This window comes from Cygnus olor, chromosome 15 (assembly GCF_009769625.2).
Source record: "Cygnus olor isolate bCygOlo1 chromosome 15, bCygOlo1.pri.v2, whole genome shotgun sequence".
Lineage (NCBI taxonomy): Eukaryota > Metazoa > Chordata > Aves > Anseriformes > Anatidae > Cygnus > Cygnus olor.
In genome coordinates, this window is record NC_049183.1 from 2,021,436 (window position 1) to 2,042,012 (window position 20,577).

Consider the following 20,577-nt stretch of genomic DNA (forward strand, 5'->3'; position numbering starts at 1 on the left):
AAATAACAGGGATTTTGAGGTGAAGACGGAAATTCAGTTATATATATACGTAAATTTACCACTAATATGTTTTTTTAAACAAAAGTTGAGATGAGATTATCAAACCAAGTCCTTGCACTACACTGGGGGGGAAAAAAGGTGTTCTGAAATGCAACTGATTGTCTTTTGCATACTGATGCATCACTGAAGTGCACATTTAATTTCAGCAAATCTGGTTACTAAAAAGAGATATATTGCAAGGGGAGGGGAAAGGAGAAGGCAGTGGAAAATAGCTGTTCTGCCTTTACTACTACATTAGAGAGAAAATAAAGGTTTACCCAGTCCAAGATGTGATTGCCTGAGATTGATGCCTAGAAAACTGGGGGTAGCTAAGGCATGTGGTTGTAGTTGTACCTTGGGTTATCTTCCCGTAGTTTTTTTGTCCTGTATGTAGAGTCATGCCATCTACAGACATGGCAGGTCCTGTCCTTACTATTTCATGCCTTTTGACATTGAAATGGCTGAATCATTGTCAATTTTTTTTTTTAAACAAAATTTTTCTTTTGTTGGTTTCAGTCAGTGATTGATCATTTTTTCACTTCCTTTTTTCCCTTGTCTCTCTGTGCTTCGCTGGACATGGCCCATAGGGGAGTTCTCAGGTGTGTATCTCTCCTCCACTCAGTTTCCTTTCTTGTTTCTTTTTTTTCTTGTTGAGACTGAATGACATGGTATACACGTGTGATACTCCCCTGCTCTTGTCCAATCACGGTTGGCTTCGCAGACTTTTTCCCACCTTTGCCTTGCTTGGTTCCTTGCACTGACGGGTCCCTGGACAGTAGGACACCCCTGCCTTGTGCTCACATGCCTGCTGCATTTTGATATGCTTTTTTTTTGGTGTGGCTTTCTGCAGGTTTGCTCCACTATATTACACTGGCCTGTCTCGCAAGGTCTTCAGAAAACTCTGCTGTACCTTCCCTTTTTTTCAGGGCGTAAAGTGCCTTTTTGCTGCACGAGTGCTGTGCTCTGAGCAGAGCTCAAGTGGGTACAGAATTAGGTTTGTTTCTGCTTTTCTTCAGGCGAACAAGGCTGTGAGGAGTCCCTCTGCTTGCATGAAGGCTGCTCACTAGCAGTAATCTCACCAGCAGTGGAAGTAGATCTGATTTTTTGAAAATGCCTTTTTGAATCTCTCATAATGTACGCACACTGGCCCTCTTCTGACACAGCTGTAATGAAAACAAAGACTTTCTTGAGGGATAAGAGAGTGACAGAGCCTCTGTCTTTTTTTTTTTTTGAAGCTTTGTCTTTCTGGTAGGAGTTTGAAGTGATATCTCCCTTTTATTTTTGTAAAGAAGGTTTGCTACATTAGGGCCATCAGGAGGTCAGCAGGCCCTAGACTTGCAGAATTTTCACCTTTTCATAAAATGCAGTTGGGCCCTGATACAATTTCAGATGAAGTCAAGGGGATCTCTCTTGATTTCAGTACAAATTGAATGAAGTTTCCCTATAATAAAGGCAGGTGACTTATGAACACACAACACAAAATACTGTGCAGTGTTGAGCTGTCACGTTCCTCTGCACAACACCTCTTGATGTTGGGTCTGTAAGGTTACAAAAGGAAGGATGGCATTATTCTTTCTTCTAGTATGAATTGTTTTTGCTCTATTACTGTAAGCCACTTTTTCTTTTTTTTTTCCTCAGAAAGCCTCACACTGAAGTTGAGTTAGAATTTATCTCAGTAATGAAGTGGGTTTGGGCCTGTCAAAAAGGCCATGTAAGAGCTTTGATATCCCCCCTCCTTTTTTTTTCCTCCTGCCCCTATCCTTCCTTCACCCTATTTGTAATGTCTGTTGAATTACCTCTGTCGTGGGATGGGAAACCCGAAGATGTTTAGTCCAGGGGAAATGATGAAGATGGAAGAAAAAGATGAGCTCATCTTGAGCTTGTCCTAAAATCTCAGGTGTAAAACTGCTTAGGCTAGGCTGCAGAAGAACAAGGTGTAGACTAGTTTATATTCAGCATCACTTACACTGGCACCACACATGTTTACACATGCTGATGAGCTGCTCTGTTTGCTGTTTACAGATTCGTATTTAATGGCTGCTTTTTTCTCTTCCTTTCCTCCCTTTGTCCCCATATCTTTCTGTTCCCTTTCTCGTATGGGATGGCTCTCATAGTACGGGATGATTTCTTTGGTAAGGCGAAGGCCTTTTTTCTTTTTTTCTTTTTTTTTTAAACTGTATTTTTATTTCTAAATTTCTTCCATTCACCCAACATCTTTCCATATGTCTTGCATTACCTTGCTTTATTTTTTTGTGATAATGGTATCACCTCTCCAAGAAGCAGGACGCAGCTGGTCCACAGTGGTGATTTGAGGTTTCTCTTCTTTTTCTTGATGTGGTTGATTACCCACTTTGATGCTTCACACTATTTGCCTGACTCTAAGAATTGCAGAATGTGGAATGGCTCTCCCCTTTTTTCCACATCACAAAGGAGTAAAGACTTCTCATTTTTTCACTCCCCAGTGGTGTTTTTTTTCCCCATGAGTAAGGCTTTCTCATTACAGCCTGCATGAAGTTATCTCACAGTATCCACTCTGTGGCTGTGGGATGGCTTCACCCATTTCTTTTTTGCAAGACAAGCCCTTCACACCTCTCCCTGGTTAAAGCATCAGGCTGTGACTGTATCACACTAATTAGGTAGTTGTGAAGGCACTGATGGCTGGGGCACTGTATGACTTCAGTTCTCTGATAATAGCTCACCCTCTTCACCAGAATTCCTTTCTCTCCCCGTGACAGGCGCAAGGAGTGATAACTAACTCATGAAGAGAAGGAAAACAGTCCAAAAAACCCACCAAACACGAGGAGGAACACTTTCCTCTTATGTTCCTCAGCACCCATAACATCCTTGTGCCATTTTAATGTCTTACTGGCTAAATATTTGTTTGATCATTTACTAAAAAGGAACAAGAGAAACATTTAATAAATGTTGTCTATATCCTGTGACCTCTGGATTTTCTGAACAACATAAATGTCTTGAAAGAAAAGGCTATGCCTTACTCACCGTACCAAACCAAAAATGCACTTCAGTTCACAATGCAGTTACTGTGTCACATTTTGTTTGCAATATTGCTTGACACACTATCCAAAGAACACGTTGCCTGAAACATCAAAGTGATTAATTATCTGTCCACTGATTTAAAAAAAATAATTAAAAAATGCTGCTTTTTACTCATTCCTGCTGGGAATTTGCTTTTGCCATCATAAATTCATCCCATCTAACTGTGAGAAGAGGATCTGTTTGTTTGGGGTGTTGTGATGTGTTCTCACTTCTTGTATGCTGCCATGTTTCTCTAACTTCCATTTACTTAAAGTTTATGTTGTTTTTCTTTTACTGTAAATACTAATGAGCAAGTAACAGTTGTGAAAAATGCTGATGTCTTTACTGGAAAGGAAGAGGTAGTTCAGAGGGCTGAACAAGGAGCACTTCAGCACAAACACTGATTGTTGTGATACCTCTTAATGCTCTAGGACTTGTGTTGAGAAATAAGCTGTAACCCTCAGCACTGTCCCTTGAAAGAAAGAGGTCTCCGTGTCTTATATACTCAGGTAGCCTCTGTTTCCCATTGTAAAATAGAAGCTGATCCTGGGATTCGGCAAGTCCCCGGCAGCAGTAAACAGTCCAGTTATGGTTTTGGTCCCTAAACTCTTTCCTGTTTGGTTTTACAAAATACTGAATTCAATCCTTGCTCTTAGCTGCAGACTTTTCAAAGTCTTTTGAACCTAACCTGCACATTGCAGCTATTGTACATTCGTGCCCAAGTGGAAGTGCAGTGCATCTGATCTAGGTGCCTTCTTGAATTTGGTCCTTAAGTGATGGGCCTGGGACTCCAAATTGTAAACACCTATGGGAGAACTGTTAAATAGTGGAGCAGTGGACAATCTAAAGTCCTTTTAAAAGTGTAGTGGTGGAAGGTTGATAATGGGAAGCCTTTCATGTGTATCAGACTGGCCACATCCATGGTCCCAAATCTGTTCTGGGAAGCAGGATGTTTGACTTAACTAAGACAGAAAGAAGAGCACCGCTGTGCAGATCTGGCCAGCAGTTTGGACAGTGTTCTGCTGTGCTCTGAAGAACCCATGAGCTTCTAGCTTTTTCCTGTATGAGTGAACATCAAAATGTTTGTAATAGCTCATGGTTGTACCAGGAGTTATTGACTTAATTTCCCCTAACTAGTACTAGTGAAGGTCTCTGCTCTGTCCCTCTCTAGGGATTCTGTTAAAGTTGAGGTAAGAAGCTAGGTGTGCATTTTTGCTGTTAGCTGAAGGACACGTGGGTGTCTTTGTGCTGCATGGTCTTCCAGCAAGAGGCACTCTACTCTCCATAGCAGGACACAGAAGTGTAGGGAAGCCTAACAAAAACAAATGCTCTTCCTCAAGTCTGAGTCAGTCAGTGCCATACAAGCTTCGTATTTCTAGGAGAGCAGATGAAAACTGCCTGACCATTTTATTTATTTATTTTTTCCAGGAATGGGCAAAGAAGTGGGGAATTTGCTGTTGGAAAACTCGCAGCTACTGGAGACCAAGTAAGGAACTGTTGCATGGTCTGAACTGCCTGCCTGGTTATAAATGAGCTATCATCCTGAAGTAGGTCTTGGCGAGAACTCCAGCCTCACTGGGGCTTGCTTGTTTATCTAGCAGGCTCTCTTGAATACTTGTTGTGTCTTGAATTGTAGAAGAGAAATTCCTCTTCTGAGTGACTTTCCTAGCTGTTTCCTTTCTTGCAGGCACTTGGGTGATGTCTCTGGACATGTGCCTGTAGGGTCTGATTCTACCTGTGAAATCAGTGGCAAGCGTTTCATTAACTTCAGTGGGAGTCTAGATGGGTCTGGGCCTCTGTGAGGATATTGCGATTTTTAAGTTGTTATTTGCAAGGTTTGGTATTTCGAAAGAAAATTTTCTTACTGTTGAGAAGAGTTTTCAGAGATGTAATAGTTGATAAAGAAGAGCTAGACAATGTAATTGGCTTATCCCGTGTGAAAGGTTGGCAAACTAGATAGTAAAGAAGCTAAGCAACAGGGGAGAGGAAGACAAAGTAATCCTAAGGGTGATAGTTGAATAGTTATGGCGGGAAGCTGCTAATTTTAAAGATTTTAAGATATTTCAGAACTGATTAGAAATGCTTGTGTGTGTCACCTTCATCCACAGTTATCAACAACTACAGATAATATAAGTTCTGAAAGGTGTTTTTGGAACCTTAATCCTATTAAAATAGACTTGAACCTCCTGCACCTGATGTTGGTCTGTCGGTCAGAATGCAGGACTAGACAAACCTCATCATGACCAGCTATGGTGACTTCTGTTTTCTTCTGCACCTCTTTGTTGCCAAAATGTGCTTTTTCATGACTTATAGACTGACTGAGTTATTTCAATGTGCTCATTTCAACTCTCCTTGTAGTGCCTGTGAGTTTAGTTTCAAGTCTCTCTTATGGACGGCTGCTGTTTTTGGGCATTTTTGCTTATTGTCCCTTTCACACCTTTAAGAAATGCTTTGAACGTTGTGAAGAATGATTTGATTGCCAAGGTGGACCAGCTGTCTGGAGAGCAAGAGGTGCTGAAGGGAGAACTTGAGGCAACAAAGCAGGCCAAAGCCAAAATGGAAACCAGAGTCAAAGAGTTGGAGGAAGAGCTGAAAAGGTGAGTGATTCACTGCTGCCCCAGGGAGCTGGGAGAACCTGAGCTCTATCCTCAGGTAGAGGTAAATCTACCTGCTCTTTTAGTTTTACTGTATTTCCCTCATGGACATTAGTATTGGAATTCAAAGGTACCTTACAGAGCATTTCAAGGTTTGTGGTATGTGGCTGAGCTATTTCTAATGTTTTAGGTTGTTTTTTATTGGTTTGAAATAGATTATTGAACCTTAGAAAACCTGCAGAATTTTCTCCCCAATGTTAGGATTCCATTGCAGTGATTGCAAATGTAGGTTCCCCAGACTAAAGCGTTCATTATTTCAATTTGCAATTTTTTTTTTTTAAAAAAAGGAATTTCTGGAACAGTTGTTTTGAAGAAAACTGTTAAAAGTTTGATGCTGGCAGTGGCCAAGACAGTTCTGAGAGGGATGAATGCCCATTAATTTAATGAAAGAGCTCATGCAGATTCCCACAAACAATGATTAAATGTCACTGCTTAATTGTTTCAATGTTCGAGTTAAGAGTAAGAAGAGGGAGAAGAGATTTTAGAGCCCTATGCAGGTAGCATTTGGAGATATCCCATTTCTAATTTTCCACTCGAACTAGAGAAACCTCAGCCTGAATGCCTAGCAAAGCCTGTGAAGATTTCATATCCATAAGACTATGCATGCCCCATGGGGCTCGAAGATACATAATTACATTTTAACTAGCTGTACTATCAGCACTGTGGTATCTCAGATTCGGCGGACAGTGCTTAGTTTGCATCTGGAATCTGGAAGGTTACCTCTGTTATTTTGTAATTTGAGCACAAAGTCGCTAAGAATAACACAGACTGGTCTCTTCAAAATGTCTGAAGTGAAGGCAATCTCACTAGCAGTGGAAGTAGATCTGATTTTTTGAAAATGCCTTTTTGAATCTCTCATAATGTATGTAATATATTATGCAGTATGGACATGGACTTTTAACTGTCTGGTATGCTTTTTTTAGGAGACAGAGATGGCATTTCTGCACTGTCTTTCTTGCTAATAGAAGTTCTTGTAATTCAAATGGGACTGAACCTCAGTATGGGGCTTAAAGAAATTAAAAACATTCAGATAAATACTTTAAATAGTTTATTAACATGTATTTGGTGTTCTCTTCTTTACCATTATGACAAACTGATCTTCATATTAGAGGCTTTTTACTGCACTGAAAAGAGAAGCAGCCTAGACGAGCTTAAGCTAGCATTAGCTGTTGATGATGGCTCAGTTTTACATGATTAAGATCTCATCAAACATTTGAATATAGATTATGGCTCAGAAATAGCAATTGACAGTTTTGTTCTGGTGGTCAGTGTTTTGGGGCCTGGTGCTTAAATCAAGTGTTCCAAAGAAAGGGGCTGATGTCAATGGAGCTGTTCAGAGTAACAAGCTGCAAGAGGGAGGAATCGTATCAGAGAAGCATCTCATAATGGGTGCCTTGTGATGCATCCAGTTCTCCCTCCAAATGACTTCTCATCGTGAATAGATGATTCTTTCCCCAAAACACCTCACAGAGAGCCCACCAGTTGTAGTCACAGTATTACTTGCTGGTTTGATGCATTTCTTCCTGTTTCCTAGAGTGAAATCTGAAGCGATTGTTGCACGACGAGAACCCAAAGAGGAGGTGGAGGATGTAAGCAGCTATCTCTGTACAGAATTGGTATATTACATTACTAAAATGCCTGTGGGGAAAGGGGGTTTATGTACTTCTGTATTCATATGTGATACCTGAGATGCAGACTGATCTGTCTTTGTTAACAATGAGGGCAAAGCTGGTGAACTGCAGGTTGTTGCTATGAGATTATCTTTGCATATGACTTGCAAACTGTAGTTTGGCAAAGACGAACAGCTGACACAGTGACAATAAAGTGCACAGTGTGCTTTCAGCAGAACAGTTTTCGAGCAGTGTCCTGCTCAGCACCTTCCCATTTTACCTGGTTTTCATCACTTTTGCATGACAGCCTAGTATTTTCTTACAGGGTCTTGTGATAGTCAGCCTTCTTGAGAAGACCTTATCTCATGTTGGCAGGGAAGCTGTAAACTAAGAGGACTTTGTGCAGTGAAACTTGGGTTTTATAGGCAGCTTTGCAGCAGTAACTGTCTTCTTTTAACAGTTCTGTAATCTCCAGTCTTGCAGCGTTGTTTTTCCTCATTATTTTGTATATATAAGCCAGTACTGCCTATTTCAGAGTACAGGCAGAGAAGGCTCGTGACAGCTCTTTAGAGTGTTTTGGCTGAGATAGAGGCTTTTCAGCAAACTCCACTATAGCCAATTAAGAAGCAAACCAGAGGGTAAGAGGGAGATCACCTGTAATTGTCTCCTTTGCTAGGACAGGAAATTAGATACACCTCTTTTCAATATTACCATGTTCTTCTTCTCCAAGAGGTATTGAACAAAGTTTAATTTTAGCCTAACACTCCTGACTTAACTGGGATGAAATTAGTCTGTTGATAATTTAGGTAGGTAGTAAAGTTTTCAAGTTGTTCTTGTGAAATGCTGAAGAGAACTGGATTGTATTTAATATGAGCTGACAGGAGGTTTGTTTATTTTTTATTTTTTAAGGAGATGATGTGTGTAAAATTCCTTTTCATGTATATAATTCTTGATTTGACTGGCCGTACAGGTTTATTCCAAGTCCAGGGAGGCTGAGGAGGGACTTGGTTAGTTTGTGTTAGTCCAGCTCTCTGCAGTACTGCATCAACCAAGCTGTGATTGGGAGTTGCCACAGTTTAGACACAACCCAGTGCCACTTGTAGTAAAGAGTTCCCAAAATTGTTAGAATTTCTTTTGGGGCAGATATTTTACCCAGTTTAGTTGTCTTATTCTCATTTTCCACTCCTCAGAAGAGGCATGTAGAATCTCTTTGCTGTTGCCTTCTAACCCAGCGTGACATGTGCCTTCACTGGAAGGCTAAATTGTGTCACCAAAAAGGAAAAGGCCTTTCTTTAATTTCTTGTGCCCTGTGCCTTTATCAGTGTGTACTAACAAAATGCCTTCTTCCTAGTCCTCGTGAAGGGAAAGAGAACATAACCTGGTGTTCCCTGCTGCTTGTAACTGAATTTGCTACTGAATCTTTTTCACTAAATCCTTGTTTTCCAAACTTTATGAACCAAGGGACCACTGTCAGTTCTCAAAATCCCTTGCAGATTACCAAAACACCTTAATGACAATAGTCCTTGGGTAGGGCTTTCAGTTTGGTGATGATTCTAATTCTACTTTTGATGGGTTTTCAGAACACCCACAGGTCCGTGGGCCATGGTTTGGAGATCACTTGTCTAGAATTAGCACCTGAAATGGGAAAGGCAGGGCGTAATCAAGCAAACAAGGAAGAGCACTAACAAGTATTTCTTTCTGTCTCCTGACTTGCCCTATACTAACATCAATCCCCTTCCATCTTTTGTTGGCTGAAGCAGTGCTCCTCCCCTCTGCAGGACAACATTCCCATAGCTCAGCGACGTCGCTTCACCCGCGTAGAAATGGCAAGGGTTCTGATGGAGCGCAATCAATACAAAGAGAGATTGATGGAGCTCCAGGAGGCTGTCAGGTGGACAGAGATGATCAGGTGAGGCTGGATATTGGTGAACATTCCCATTTAGGACAAAACCTGGCCATGTTGGACTTTGAGCTTTTAGCCTTGAAGCTCTTACCAAGATATGGGAGAAGTTCTGAAAGTTTTCCAGACAGTAAATTCTTCTGTCCTAATACCTGATTCTTTCTCTCATATTCCTGAATGTGGGCTGCAAATGAAGAGTTGCCACTGTTATTTGGAGATACCGGACAGTTGTTTGTCTTGCTAGTTTCTTGTGTGCTAATTAAGCTAGAAGCTATAGGGAACAGGGTTACTTCTAATTAATTCATTCATTTGGCAGTGGCTTAAAATGAATGTGATGCTGGGGTTTGTAATTACCAGACTAATACTGTGGCAGTGATACTGTTGAAGGGAGTTAATAAAGGAAGTTGCCCAGAGAAGTCGTGGATGTTTGGAGGTGTTCAAGACCAGGTTGGACGAGGCATAGGCAACCTGATCTAGTGGATGGCATGGGAGGGAGGTTGGAATGAGATGATCTTTAAGGTTCCTTCCAACTCAAAATGTTCTATGATTCTATGGTAAATCATTGAATTGAACACACTTATTTGCACTTAATATCAGTATTGAAATATAAAGTAGCTGGGTGTGCGTTCATAAAAATGACTGCATGTCAATTCCTCTGTGTTTTACACATTGTTAGAAAGTTTCTAGAATGAATTCTGAGTTTTGGCATGGTTTCCTTAATGGAAATGGCCTGCTGGTTGGCAGAAATTTGGGCAAAAGATGCTGAAATTAACTTGATTCTGTTGTATTTTTCCTTAGAGCTTCCCGTGAGCACCCATCCGTCCAGGAAAAGAAGAAGTCTACCATCTGGCAGTTGTAAGTTCTTTGGTGGTCTGTGTAAGATTAAGAAAAGGGCAAGCGTTGTCATTTCTACTTCATACAGCATCTTAACAGATTCCTCCTCTGATGTTAATGAGAGGTCAGCTAGAATTATTCTTAGCTGAACCCTTTTGCCTTCAAGGGATTCCTTTGTCCTTAGTGAAATTAAAATCAGATCTGAACATCCCTATCATTTTGTTTTACAAGCTGGAAGGGCTTATGAGTGCCCTGGGATGGAAACTTAAGTACGCTCAGGATCAGTTTGAATAAAGGGGTGTTTTCAGAAGGACTTTGGGTTTGGAAGCTAAAAGTGCAGTTTTCATGAAGTGCTTAAAGTACCTTAAAGCACCTACCTTGTTAGCACGCATTGTGCTTTCCCTGTTGTGAATCTCTGCTATGTTGTGTCCCCAGGCTCCTTTTCTAATATTTGTTGGCCTTTTCCTGTCCCTAGCTTCAGCCGTCTATTCAGTTCCTCTTCAAGTCCCCCACCAGCAAAGAGGACCTACCCATCTGTGAACATCCACTACAAGTCTCCAACGACAGCAGGGTTCAGCCAGCGTCGCAGTCACACCATGTGCCAGATCTCCTCTGGCAGCCGCACCCTGGAGTTCTTCCCTGAAGAGTGAGTCACGTACTGTGCCCCAAGCCAGGTTCCCCCATAGCTCTTCCAGATAGCACCTTTTCTTAAAATAAGCTGTTTTCCACTGAAAAATAGTTTCTGTGCTGTTAAAATGTTTAGCACCCTGATCTTTCACTCATCGGTTACTGTACTGCATGGATAAGCTTAGCAAACTGGCAGCAACTTGACTCTCCTGAAGTATGGCTACTATGGCTTCCTAGGCCTTTCTAGGTTCATCTCAGCAGGGACCGCTGTTGGCCTTGAGGTCAGCCTCAACCCTAGTTCTGTCCTCATGTTTGCAGACTGTGTGAAAGAATGAAGTAGGACTTTTGTGGTAGTTTGGCAGTGCTGCGACAGTGGGTTGGAGAGTGTCTTGCCCAACCCTGTTGACAGAGACTTCAGGTGAAGACAAAAGTTCTCTCAGCATCACATTTGTGATACAGTATTTGATTTTAATTTTAAGTATGCTAAAAAAGAGCCTCTAGATATTGCTACTGCAGAGTTTTCTCCCTGTCCTTTATGTCTCTGATACGAGGGGGAAAACTCTTCTGTGCTTTACTTGACTTCGGAGTGTCTGTGTTCTACAGCTATGAGGCTGTACAGTCTGTAGGTGCTATGTTTTTGTGGAAGGACTTTGGAGAATATGATGATAAAGTAGTGTAACTTCTGCAATGTCAGGTGTTTGCTGGAAAGTCAATAAATCATGAGTACACAGATTTTCTTTAGAAAAAAAAAAGAAGGTTAAATTTATATTTTATAGTTACCCACTGCCTTTCTTCTGTTCTTATCTAGTTACCATAGTGTAACCATTGCGTGTGGTGTCTCAGGCATTTCAAAACTGCATGAAATGGTGTGTCTAACAGCTGTCAGAAGCTGTTTGTTTTCTCATCCTCTTGTCAAGGGAAGAAGCATGTGCTGGAGAGTGTTTTGTTTTAGGGGTTTAGTTTAAGTATATTTTAAAATTTTATTTTAGGTATAATAATTTAAATATAATTTTTTAAGTATATGGTTTAGGGGTTTTAAGTATGTGTGTCATTACATGTGTGTAGAGGTGTTTTTGTTTTGGCTTGGATTTTTTTCTGATGTTGTTCATACCTTGGAGTGATTCTTTAAAAACCTATTGAGAGATAGGACTGATATTCAATCAGCATTTTTTTATATTAAATTGTACTGTAAGAGCTCACGGATGAATTTTTCATCTTACTTGTGCCACAGCTGGCTTCATTGTGTTGAAAGCTGCAGTTTCAACAGTAATTAGTGCATATTTTCCCTGTCAGTAGTGAAAGCTTTAAAATGGACAGAAAAATAAATAGTTGACAATAATAAAGAAGAACTCAAAATGCCTACCTCATGGAGACCTTAGATAAGAAACTGTAGCAGCTAAGCAAAAGTTGCTATCTCATAGATGGTCACATGGAAGGTTGGTTCTGTTTCTGAAGGGCTCTTGGAAGATTGTAGTGGAGATGATTATGATTTGGCCTGCCACATCATTCAGGTAACAGGGAATTAGAGATTCGGATTGTCTATGTCTGCTTCATAACAGTGTTTTTCTTTCATTTCCTGTATCTCCTTTTCTCCTTGTGCAAAGATGGATTTTTGCTGCTTTGTATTCTTAAGCTCTTTTGTCTGAGTTTACTCTCCCCATGATGACAAAGTCCCTTAACCTTCTGCCTGTGTTTTTAACCACAGACTGAAAAGTAATGCTGTTGCTTCCCTCCTTAGTGACTGCACATCCTCAGCACGTCGTGAACAGAAGCGAGAGCAGTACCGCCAGGTCCGGGAGCACGTGCGGAATGATGATGGGCGATTGCAGGCCTGTGGCTGGAGTCTCCCTGCCAAGTACAAACAGGTAGATACCATGCCCCAGAGAGGCTGAGGGGAAGTAGACACTGCCTTTCTCAGTTATACCAGTGAAGACCTAACTCTCCCACTGGTAACTTTAGCCATAGTTGTTAAATACCTCCAGTTAGGGGTATTAAGTGCATGTCTTTTCCGTATGATATAATTGCAGGCACTGAATAAATTAATCTTTTCTGTATTTCTGCTGCAGTCAACAGGGGAGCATTCTTCTTTGTAAAGGTGCTGAAAGAACCTAGTCTAAAACAAAAGTAATCAGTCTTTGTCCAGATCCCAGTCCTTGTTTTTACTTCCTTCATTATTATAATTGGAATTCAACATGAGATACTTCGTTTATACCATGAGAATTCTACTAGTTGTTTAGTATAAAAAAAACAAACGTAGTGCAGTTTGCACCCCATTCTCCCCAGCAGTGACCCAAAATAAAATGTCACCAGCCTCATTTGTTGGCCTGCAGCTCCTTTAACTCTGGTCAAAGATCATCTGAAAAGAAGGAGTCTTGTAGTGTGGCTTGAAAGTAGAGGAGTTTCAGAACATGGTGGAAGAGAATGCCAGTGTTCTGGCTTCTGCACACTTCTGCACAGGGAGTGTCCTTTAACAACCCTTTGTCTGTCGCCAGTGCAGCGGATAGCCTCAGCTGACCATACCTCGTGCACCATATCACGGTGAGAGAAACAGTCTCTCAAGTTCCCATCCCTGTAGGGATTTTTTCATGCAAGATGTCAGATGAACCATCAACTGCTATTGGCACCCACCCATGAGGCTAAGAAGTTTGTTTTTGCCATATTGGTTACACTGCGGTTGCCGTAGCCTAGTGGTTACGCCTTGGTACTGTCTTTTCCATTTCCTCTTCCCCACAGCTGAGCCCTAATGGTGGTCAGGAAGATAATCGCATGAAAAATGTCCCTGTGCCTGTATATTGTCGCCCACTAGTAGAGAAGGATCCAACCATGAAGGTATGTTGCCTCTGCACACGATTGCAGTCCAGAAGTGGACATGGAATAAACAGAACTTGGTCGCTAAATACGTGGTTTTTACAACAGTCTCCATTTTTTGTTCATTCCAAATCCTACCTTCTGCTTCCTCTTTTGGAATGGTGGTTTCTAGTGTATGTAGGGAAAAGTACCACTCGTACATAATTCTCAGCTGATTCTGGATGCCAGCTCCCATGTCTGTCATACAGGTTTTGCTTTTTTTGAGACATACATAATATTAGCAACATCTTACACTATTTAAAGCTTTTGTTAAGACTCCTTAGGGTATAAGGCTCCGGGGCAGATGTGTTCTACAGCAGAGTGGGGGATCACACATTTCCTCATCCTTTCTTTTGGTTCCACTCTTGACCGGGAATAAAGTTAACAGTGAAAAGGCTAAAACTAGCTAGAGAAGATTTTTGTGAAGCTGTGTCTATCAATACATTGGGTTTACATGGCAAGTGTTTGGGAGCAGGGGGGCTGCAGGGAGCAGAGCCCAGAAGCTGCCCCGTGTTATATAAGAGCCAGCTTCAGCCAGCTCCAGAAGGGACCCACTGCTGGCCAGAGCCAAGCATGGATGGGGGGAAAGTGGTCTTAGTTTGCTTTTAGTTTCTCACTGTTCTAGTTTGTTAGTGATAGGCAATAAATTATATTCATCTCCCTCCATTGAGTCTCTTCTGCCTCTGACAATAATTGGCAAGTGATCTCCCCATCCTTATCTCAACCTCTTAGCCCTTTCCATCATATTTTCTCCCCCTTTTCCTTTGAGGAGGGGGAGTGAGAGAGTGGTTGTGGTGAAGTTTAGCTTCCTAGCAGGGTAAAACCACCATAATCAATACTAGAACGTTTTCAGTAGAATTGCAGTTGAGAATAAGTGATCCTCTCTCTGCAAGTAGCACATTTATCTGCTGTAATTAGTTGTTTCTAACTAAGCAGTCTACCATTAACTTCACCAAAATTTAGTGCTGATTTTAGACTTCATTGTGATATTTAAGTTGTAAGAAAATTTTTAATGCTCTTAATTGTTTTTAGAAGGTTGATGTGATCTTTAGATAATATTCTGTTCAGTATATTTTTATGATGATTTTAGGACAATTTTTGCTGGCTTAGTTCCTTGAATAGGTCTCTAAGATCAGACAAGCACTGATTTTGGGCTAAGGGATATGTGAGGAGACAGAAGAGTACAAGGGTGGGAGGAGAACTGAGGATCAGAAGTGCACTGGGTGTGCAGTCATTGTCAGTTTTGGTTGAGTATAATGCTTCTTATTGTACCCCAGACTGGTAGCAGCTTCCATCTTGCTTTGCTACAATCACTTAGGAATGCCATGCTCAGAAAAACTGAGGACATTTCAGAAGACTGCTTTCAGTTATGTACCTCATTTATTATTTTTATTTCTTTTAAATGTTTGACACATCTGTTAAAAACTTGGTGATTTTTGCTAGATTGCAGAGATCCCTTTTCTTACCTACATCAAGCGTGACTATGTCCTCTGGTAGAAATCAACAAGATCTATTATTTCTACCTTAATGTTTTAGTTGTTTGGTATGTTTACACAGTCTGCTTCAGATTTCTGTTTCTGTTGTTTAGCTGTGGTGTGCAGCTGGAGTCAATCTCATGGGATGGAGACCTTTGGAGCAGGAGTCTGGGAATGGGCAGAAACTGGATCCTGGACGTGATCCCCTCACTTGTGATCGGGAAGTGGAGTGCGAGAACAATAAAAGTAACCACACCTCTCCTGAAAAGAAAAAGGTCAGTAAAGAGAATTGACTTTTTTTTTCTCCAGTGTTCTTTCTCATTCCATCTCTCACATGTCCTCTCTTCTCAGTACCTTTGTATTACACTTACTACATATATAGAGAAGTCATTTCTACATGCACTACTGTTGCAGTATTTCTGAGACATTTTCTTGTGGGGGAAGGTTTGTGGTATGGTTCTGTCAGGAACCCTGTGTAATTTGGGATAAATTATCCAGGATAGAACTTTCCAACTTCAGCTTTTGAAACGTTTGGAATTTTTGAAAAAATTGCTAATAATGAGGACAGTTAAGGACTAACAAGCTTGCTAGGAAGACTATGGAGTCCTCATCACAGTAAACTTAAACAAAAAAACCAACATCATCATCAAAAAGCTTTAAGAAAAGTATAGACATAGTAAAGTCTGTAAGTTCATTTGGTTCAGAAGATGAAGCTCTTGAGATGTATTCTGGCTCTGTTTTTTAGTATTGTGGTGTTTGTTTGTTTGTTTTTAAGAACCAAGCCGTTCTTAAGAATACAGATACGTATACAGATAATACAGCATTTTATCCTTCCTGGTTTGTGGAGTTGTTCACAGCTGTCTCACACCACTGTCATATAGTCTTTCTGTGATCAGCATGCTTAAGCTGATAGTTTGAGTGCATCCCAGCTTCATGGTATTCTGTCCAAAGTGAGTGTTCAGTGATATTAGTCAGATATCTCAGAAGACAAATTAATGGCCAAATTTCCCTGGCCCTAGGGAGCCAGACAGGCTTTTGGCCACTGTTCCAGATACAAGTGCAGCAATGTGAAGGCAATTTATGTTGCTCATATTGTTTATCTGCACCAGCTAGGGATAGAGTTGGATCTTTGGAGCTGGTATTGTGGTCTTTGCATACACAAATGTTGCCAAGTAATAATATGCTCAGTCTGATCTGAGAGGAGCACTGATTCTGCCCATGTGTTTGCTCTTCTGAAGGCAAAGGAGTTCCATGAAATGGATGCCACATCCAGTCGTGTCTGGATTCTCACCAGTACACTGTCAACAAGTAAAGTTGTAATCATTGATGCCAATCAGCCTGGCACAGTAGTGGACCAGTTCACTGTCTGCAACGCTCATGTGCTCTGCATCTCCAGCATCCCTGGTAAGTACGGTCCACACACTGTCTGTGATCTGCACAAGGTCGCCCTCTCCACTTAAGGAGTGACAAATGTAGCATCATCACTTCAGAACGAACCCTTGGATGCTGCTGCATTCTGTAATTTTCCCTCAAAAGTGTAACTCAAGATCTTGCCTTCTTGTAGGACACTTCTGTGGAGATCCTTCGCTCCTGAGCATTTATTGAGCATTTATTAAGTGGTTCCTTTGGCATGTAAAGGATGTCTCTTGGGAGCAAGAGTGAGCCTTGCCCAGGTTTGGGAGGGCTCTGTAGCTGTCCTGGATGTTGACATTAGGGATGAGGGGATTCGCCACAGTGTTGACTGCTGTTGTGATGCCTCCATGGGGCTATTGAACCTCGAGGGTCAGTGTCTTCCCTCCACATGGTGATCTCAGGAGTACTGCTACATTTAAATTAGCAGTGGCTGCTAGATTCATGGGAGAATCTGTTCTTTGCCCTTCAGCGGCCAGTGAGAGTGATTATCCTCCAGGCGAGATCTTTCTGGAGGGAGATGTAAATCCTGAAGAGTCATCTGGAACAGATGGTGTCTTGGCAGGAATCACTCTGGTGGGCTGTGCAACCCGCTGCAATGTGCCACGAAGCAACTGTTCCTCGCGTGGTGACACACCTGTGCTGGACAAGGGACAGAGTGAGTTCTGGGATATAAAACTTACTGGCAGTCCAATTATAGCTAGTTCCATATGACCTTCTAGTGTTACAGCTGCATCCTTCTGTCCCTGACTTAACTGCTTCAGAGATCTCAAGAAGTTTCTTAATGCAGTACATGAAGACCAAAGTCCCTTTCGTACTTTTATCTTTAGAGCCCTCCTTTTCTCTCCAAGTGATCCCCATCCTGCAACCTGGCTGTGGGGCTAATAGAGCAGAGTATTTTGGACAGGTTATACATTTGCCCTGTTAAATTTGTTTCTGTTCTTCTCTCAGCTGTGGCTTTCTCCTCTCAACCATGGCTTCATGTTAAGTCAATTAAGCCTGTATGGAAAACATAATAATGCTCTTGCTGATTCCATACTGCAGTGGTAGCCTTGGAGAACTTCTGATGTTTTGCTAGTCACAGATGGTGCTTTACTTGAAAACTACCTCTGTTTCCCCATCAGAGCAGCAAACACTCTGGATAAACTGCTATCTGTGATGCAGGCTCGGGGGTTGATTGTATCTGCAAGGAAGGATAAATTAAAAAAAAAATAAAAAAAAAAAGAAACTTGATTTTAGCTAGCTTACAGCTCAGTCCTCAGCCCTTTGTACATCTCCCGCTGTTCTTTGTCTCTTAGGTGAAGTGGCTGCTGTCTGCAATGGGAAGATCAACCAGTCCCAGTCCACAGAGGAGGCAACAGAAGCTACAGAGGTACCAGAGAATGGTACAAGTGAAGCAGACCCTATTCAAGCCCGGCCTGGGCCCCTCACAGAGCACGTGTTTACGGATCCAGTCCCTGTGCAGGCACCTCTTAGGCAGAATGGGTAGGCTGTCTGGGACCAATGTGTCAGTACAGTTCTTTACCAGCTCTGTTTCTGTAAGCTGTTTATGAGAACAAGCCTGATCTTCTGATAAAGTGTCAAACTTTTTTGTCAGTTTTGTGTCCAAATAGTATTACAGGTGAGATGATAAGGAGAGGAAGAAACGAACTGAAAATAAACATGGTTTAGCCAGCAGCAGATTATGTATCAGCTGTTAAAGAGCAAATATTTGATCTCTCAGTGTGAATTTAGAAATGCTGTTGAGACGGATCTTCCAAAATACACATGCACTTAATGTTCTTACCAAAGGACCTTATTGATCCACGTGTGAAAATGATCATGTGTTTATTCCAGTAGTAACTCTGATGTGCTGTAAAGATTATGAAGAAAGCATAAATAATAATTATGTGCTGTAAAGATGATGAAGAAAGTCATTGCCCAAAAATTCTTAAGATAAATGTGTCTGATGTGATGGGCTGAGGAGCAAGGTGGAAATCTGGGATGAAAGTCATTCCTAAGTCATTCCTTGTTCCAGTTGTTCCTGAAAGTCATTCTCAGTTGTTTCTGTTGAAGTTAGAAATGAACAGAGAAATCATTGAGCAGAGAAAATTACTGCTAAACACTGAGTTAACTTCTATGGCTGTAAAGCACTGGTTATTTGCTTTGGGGGAGAAAAAAGTTTTGCATGTTCAGGAGTCAAGCAATTGAAAAACTGAAGAGATGGAGGTGATGCGTATATACAGATGCCTTTATCTGCCTGTGCAGTGCCAGCCTGTGAGCGCAGATGGGCATTCTGTGCATTGCTGTTCATAAACAATTCTAACAATGTTCTTTTGTCTCTTAAGGGAGAATGGTCAGCTGAAGGCAGAGTCGAGCACAGTACTGCCAGATCAGGAATCAAATGGGGATGCTGCTGGGACTTGCACTAGTGCTGCCCCCACCATGTGGCTGGGAGCGCAGAATGGCTGGTAGGTTCCCCTTAGGCTGGCAGATTTCTGTCACCTCAGTTGTCCTCTGGCCTCCACTCATCCTCATACATCTAGTTTGCTTTTCATTTCTGCAGTAGGGATTCATTACTAGTTCTGAGCCCTCAGCTCATCATGGACACTGTGATTTCACCTCACGTTGCACATTCGTGTCCTACTTTTATCAGGCTGAAGATGTGGAGCCTTGCTGCTAATCCTCCCTGATTTGTCCTTTCTTACAGGCTGTATGTGCACTCTGCGGTGTCTAACTGGAAGAAGTGTCTGCACTCAATAAAGCTGAAAGACTCCGTACTGAGTCTAGTGTAAGTGTGCGCTCCAAAGGATGCTGAAGGAGGAGGTTTGGTGACTGAGTGATGTCTTTGGTGGGGTGATAGTTCTTTGTCAGTCATCTTTTTCCGTACGCTTCTAAGTGCATCGATTTGTGAGGAAAGTTTCCTGAGGATTTTGTTATTAGAAAGCCTTGTACTGATCCACTACCCCGTTCAATTACAGACCTGACCCAATACCATGAATGAGGTGCTACAGGACAAGTGCAAGGGAAGAAAAAAGCAAAATTTCAAAAGGGTGTAAATTGGGTGGAATTTGTTGAAATTGTTGGAGTTTAAAGTGTGAAAGAGAAGTTAAACTAAACAGGAAATTGTTGGATAATCCTATTACACATAAGTATGAATGATCCTCTGCCTTTACAGGATGTTCCTGCAAATGCTAAACTGAATGGGAATTGTAGACAGAATATAAAGAAGGTTTGCGTGGAAGTTAAAAATGAATTGTTAAGTTCTTTACTTCCACAGACTTTGTAAAAGTACTTACTTTCCTGTGATTTCAGGCATGTGAAGGGAAGGGTCCTTGTTGCTCTGGCAGATGGAACACTAGCCATATTCCACCGAGGAGAAGGTAAAGATCAATATAATAAAAGAAAAATAAGCTGGCCAAGAGTGCAGCAATGAATTAAATGCTCTACTTAGTCAAGAAGGAAAGGTGCTGGCTTGCTAGAGTACAAACATGTGGTTAAAATGCATAGCTATTTTACACATGTAACCCTTATCCTGAAACACCCAAGGCATACTTTAGCATAATTTCCTGAGGTTTTCTGGGGGAGAAAAAAAGTGTGTGTATGTGCTGTGTAAGCATATGTGGAGTGAATGTAACATGTCTAAGAATGCATATGCCATACAGTTGTTTGAGGCATGTTTGATAAGATTAATACATTTGGGCCATAATCAGTGTTACTGGGCATTCACAAATCACCTGTACAGTGCACACACAGGGAGCTCCAAACCGCTCAGATGAGCGGCACCTGAGCAGATCACCTGTGCAGTACAAACAGGCCTGCTGCTTTCCAGGTGAGATGGATCTCTCTATAAATAGTGGAATTGGTCTCTGCATATGCAGAAGACAGAGCTGGATTTTTTTGGAAGTCTGGAAATCCCAAACAAATAGAGCCTTCGCATTGCACTTGGCATTTCACTTTTCTCGTGAAAAAAAAGAAAGATGTCTGAGTAACCTGACATGCCTTAATCATGTCATTTCAAGATACTTTTTTGAATTCTGTTGCTTGTCCTCTTCACTGTAGGAGATTTTATTTTCCCTATAACCTCAGCAGTTCTTAAGCTGTATTCATACCCTGAGGCTCATGGGATTTTGCTAATTGTGAATAATATTTGTATATTAAGAATT

At 41.4% G+C, this 20,577-nt stretch overlaps 1 protein-coding gene across 33 annotated transcripts in view; it reads left to right on the forward strand.

Annotated features, from left to right (window-relative positions):
- The window catches only part of MAPK8IP3 (mitogen-activated protein kinase 8 interacting protein 3), a 70,640-nt gene that overhangs the window by 39,096 nt on the left and 10,967 nt on the right, over nt 1-20,577 (forward strand). For 11 of the 33 annotated variants that reach the window (XM_040574146.1, XM_040574157.1, XM_040574165.1 and 8 more), the window contains 17 exons: nt 627-638; nt 2,154-2,171; nt 4,504-4,561; nt 5,520-5,672; nt 7,264-7,345; nt 9,097-9,248; nt 10,038-10,094; nt 10,549-10,719; nt 12,439-12,565; nt 13,434-13,529; nt 15,136-15,297; nt 16,261-16,426; nt 16,905-17,090; nt 17,731-17,917; nt 18,760-18,882; nt 19,122-19,202; nt 19,727-19,794. In XM_040574146.1, coding sequence (XP_040430080.1) covers nt 627-638; nt 2,154-2,171; nt 4,504-4,561; nt 5,520-5,672; nt 7,264-7,345; nt 9,097-9,248; nt 10,038-10,094; nt 10,549-10,719; nt 12,439-12,565; nt 13,434-13,529; nt 15,136-15,297; nt 16,261-16,426; nt 16,905-17,090; nt 17,731-17,917; nt 18,760-18,882; nt 19,122-19,202; nt 19,727-19,794 — 1,899 coding nt within the window. The remainder of the gene's footprint in view (nt 1-626; nt 639-2,153; nt 2,172-4,503; nt 4,562-5,519; nt 5,673-7,263; nt 7,346-9,096; nt 9,249-10,037; nt 10,095-10,548; nt 10,720-12,438; nt 12,566-13,433; nt 13,530-15,135; nt 15,298-16,260; nt 16,427-16,904; nt 17,091-17,730; nt 17,918-18,759; nt 18,883-19,121; nt 19,203-19,726; nt 19,795-20,577) is intronic. The other 22 variants (XM_040574151.1, XM_040574167.1, XM_040574158.1 and 19 more) reach the window with 13 other exon arrangements.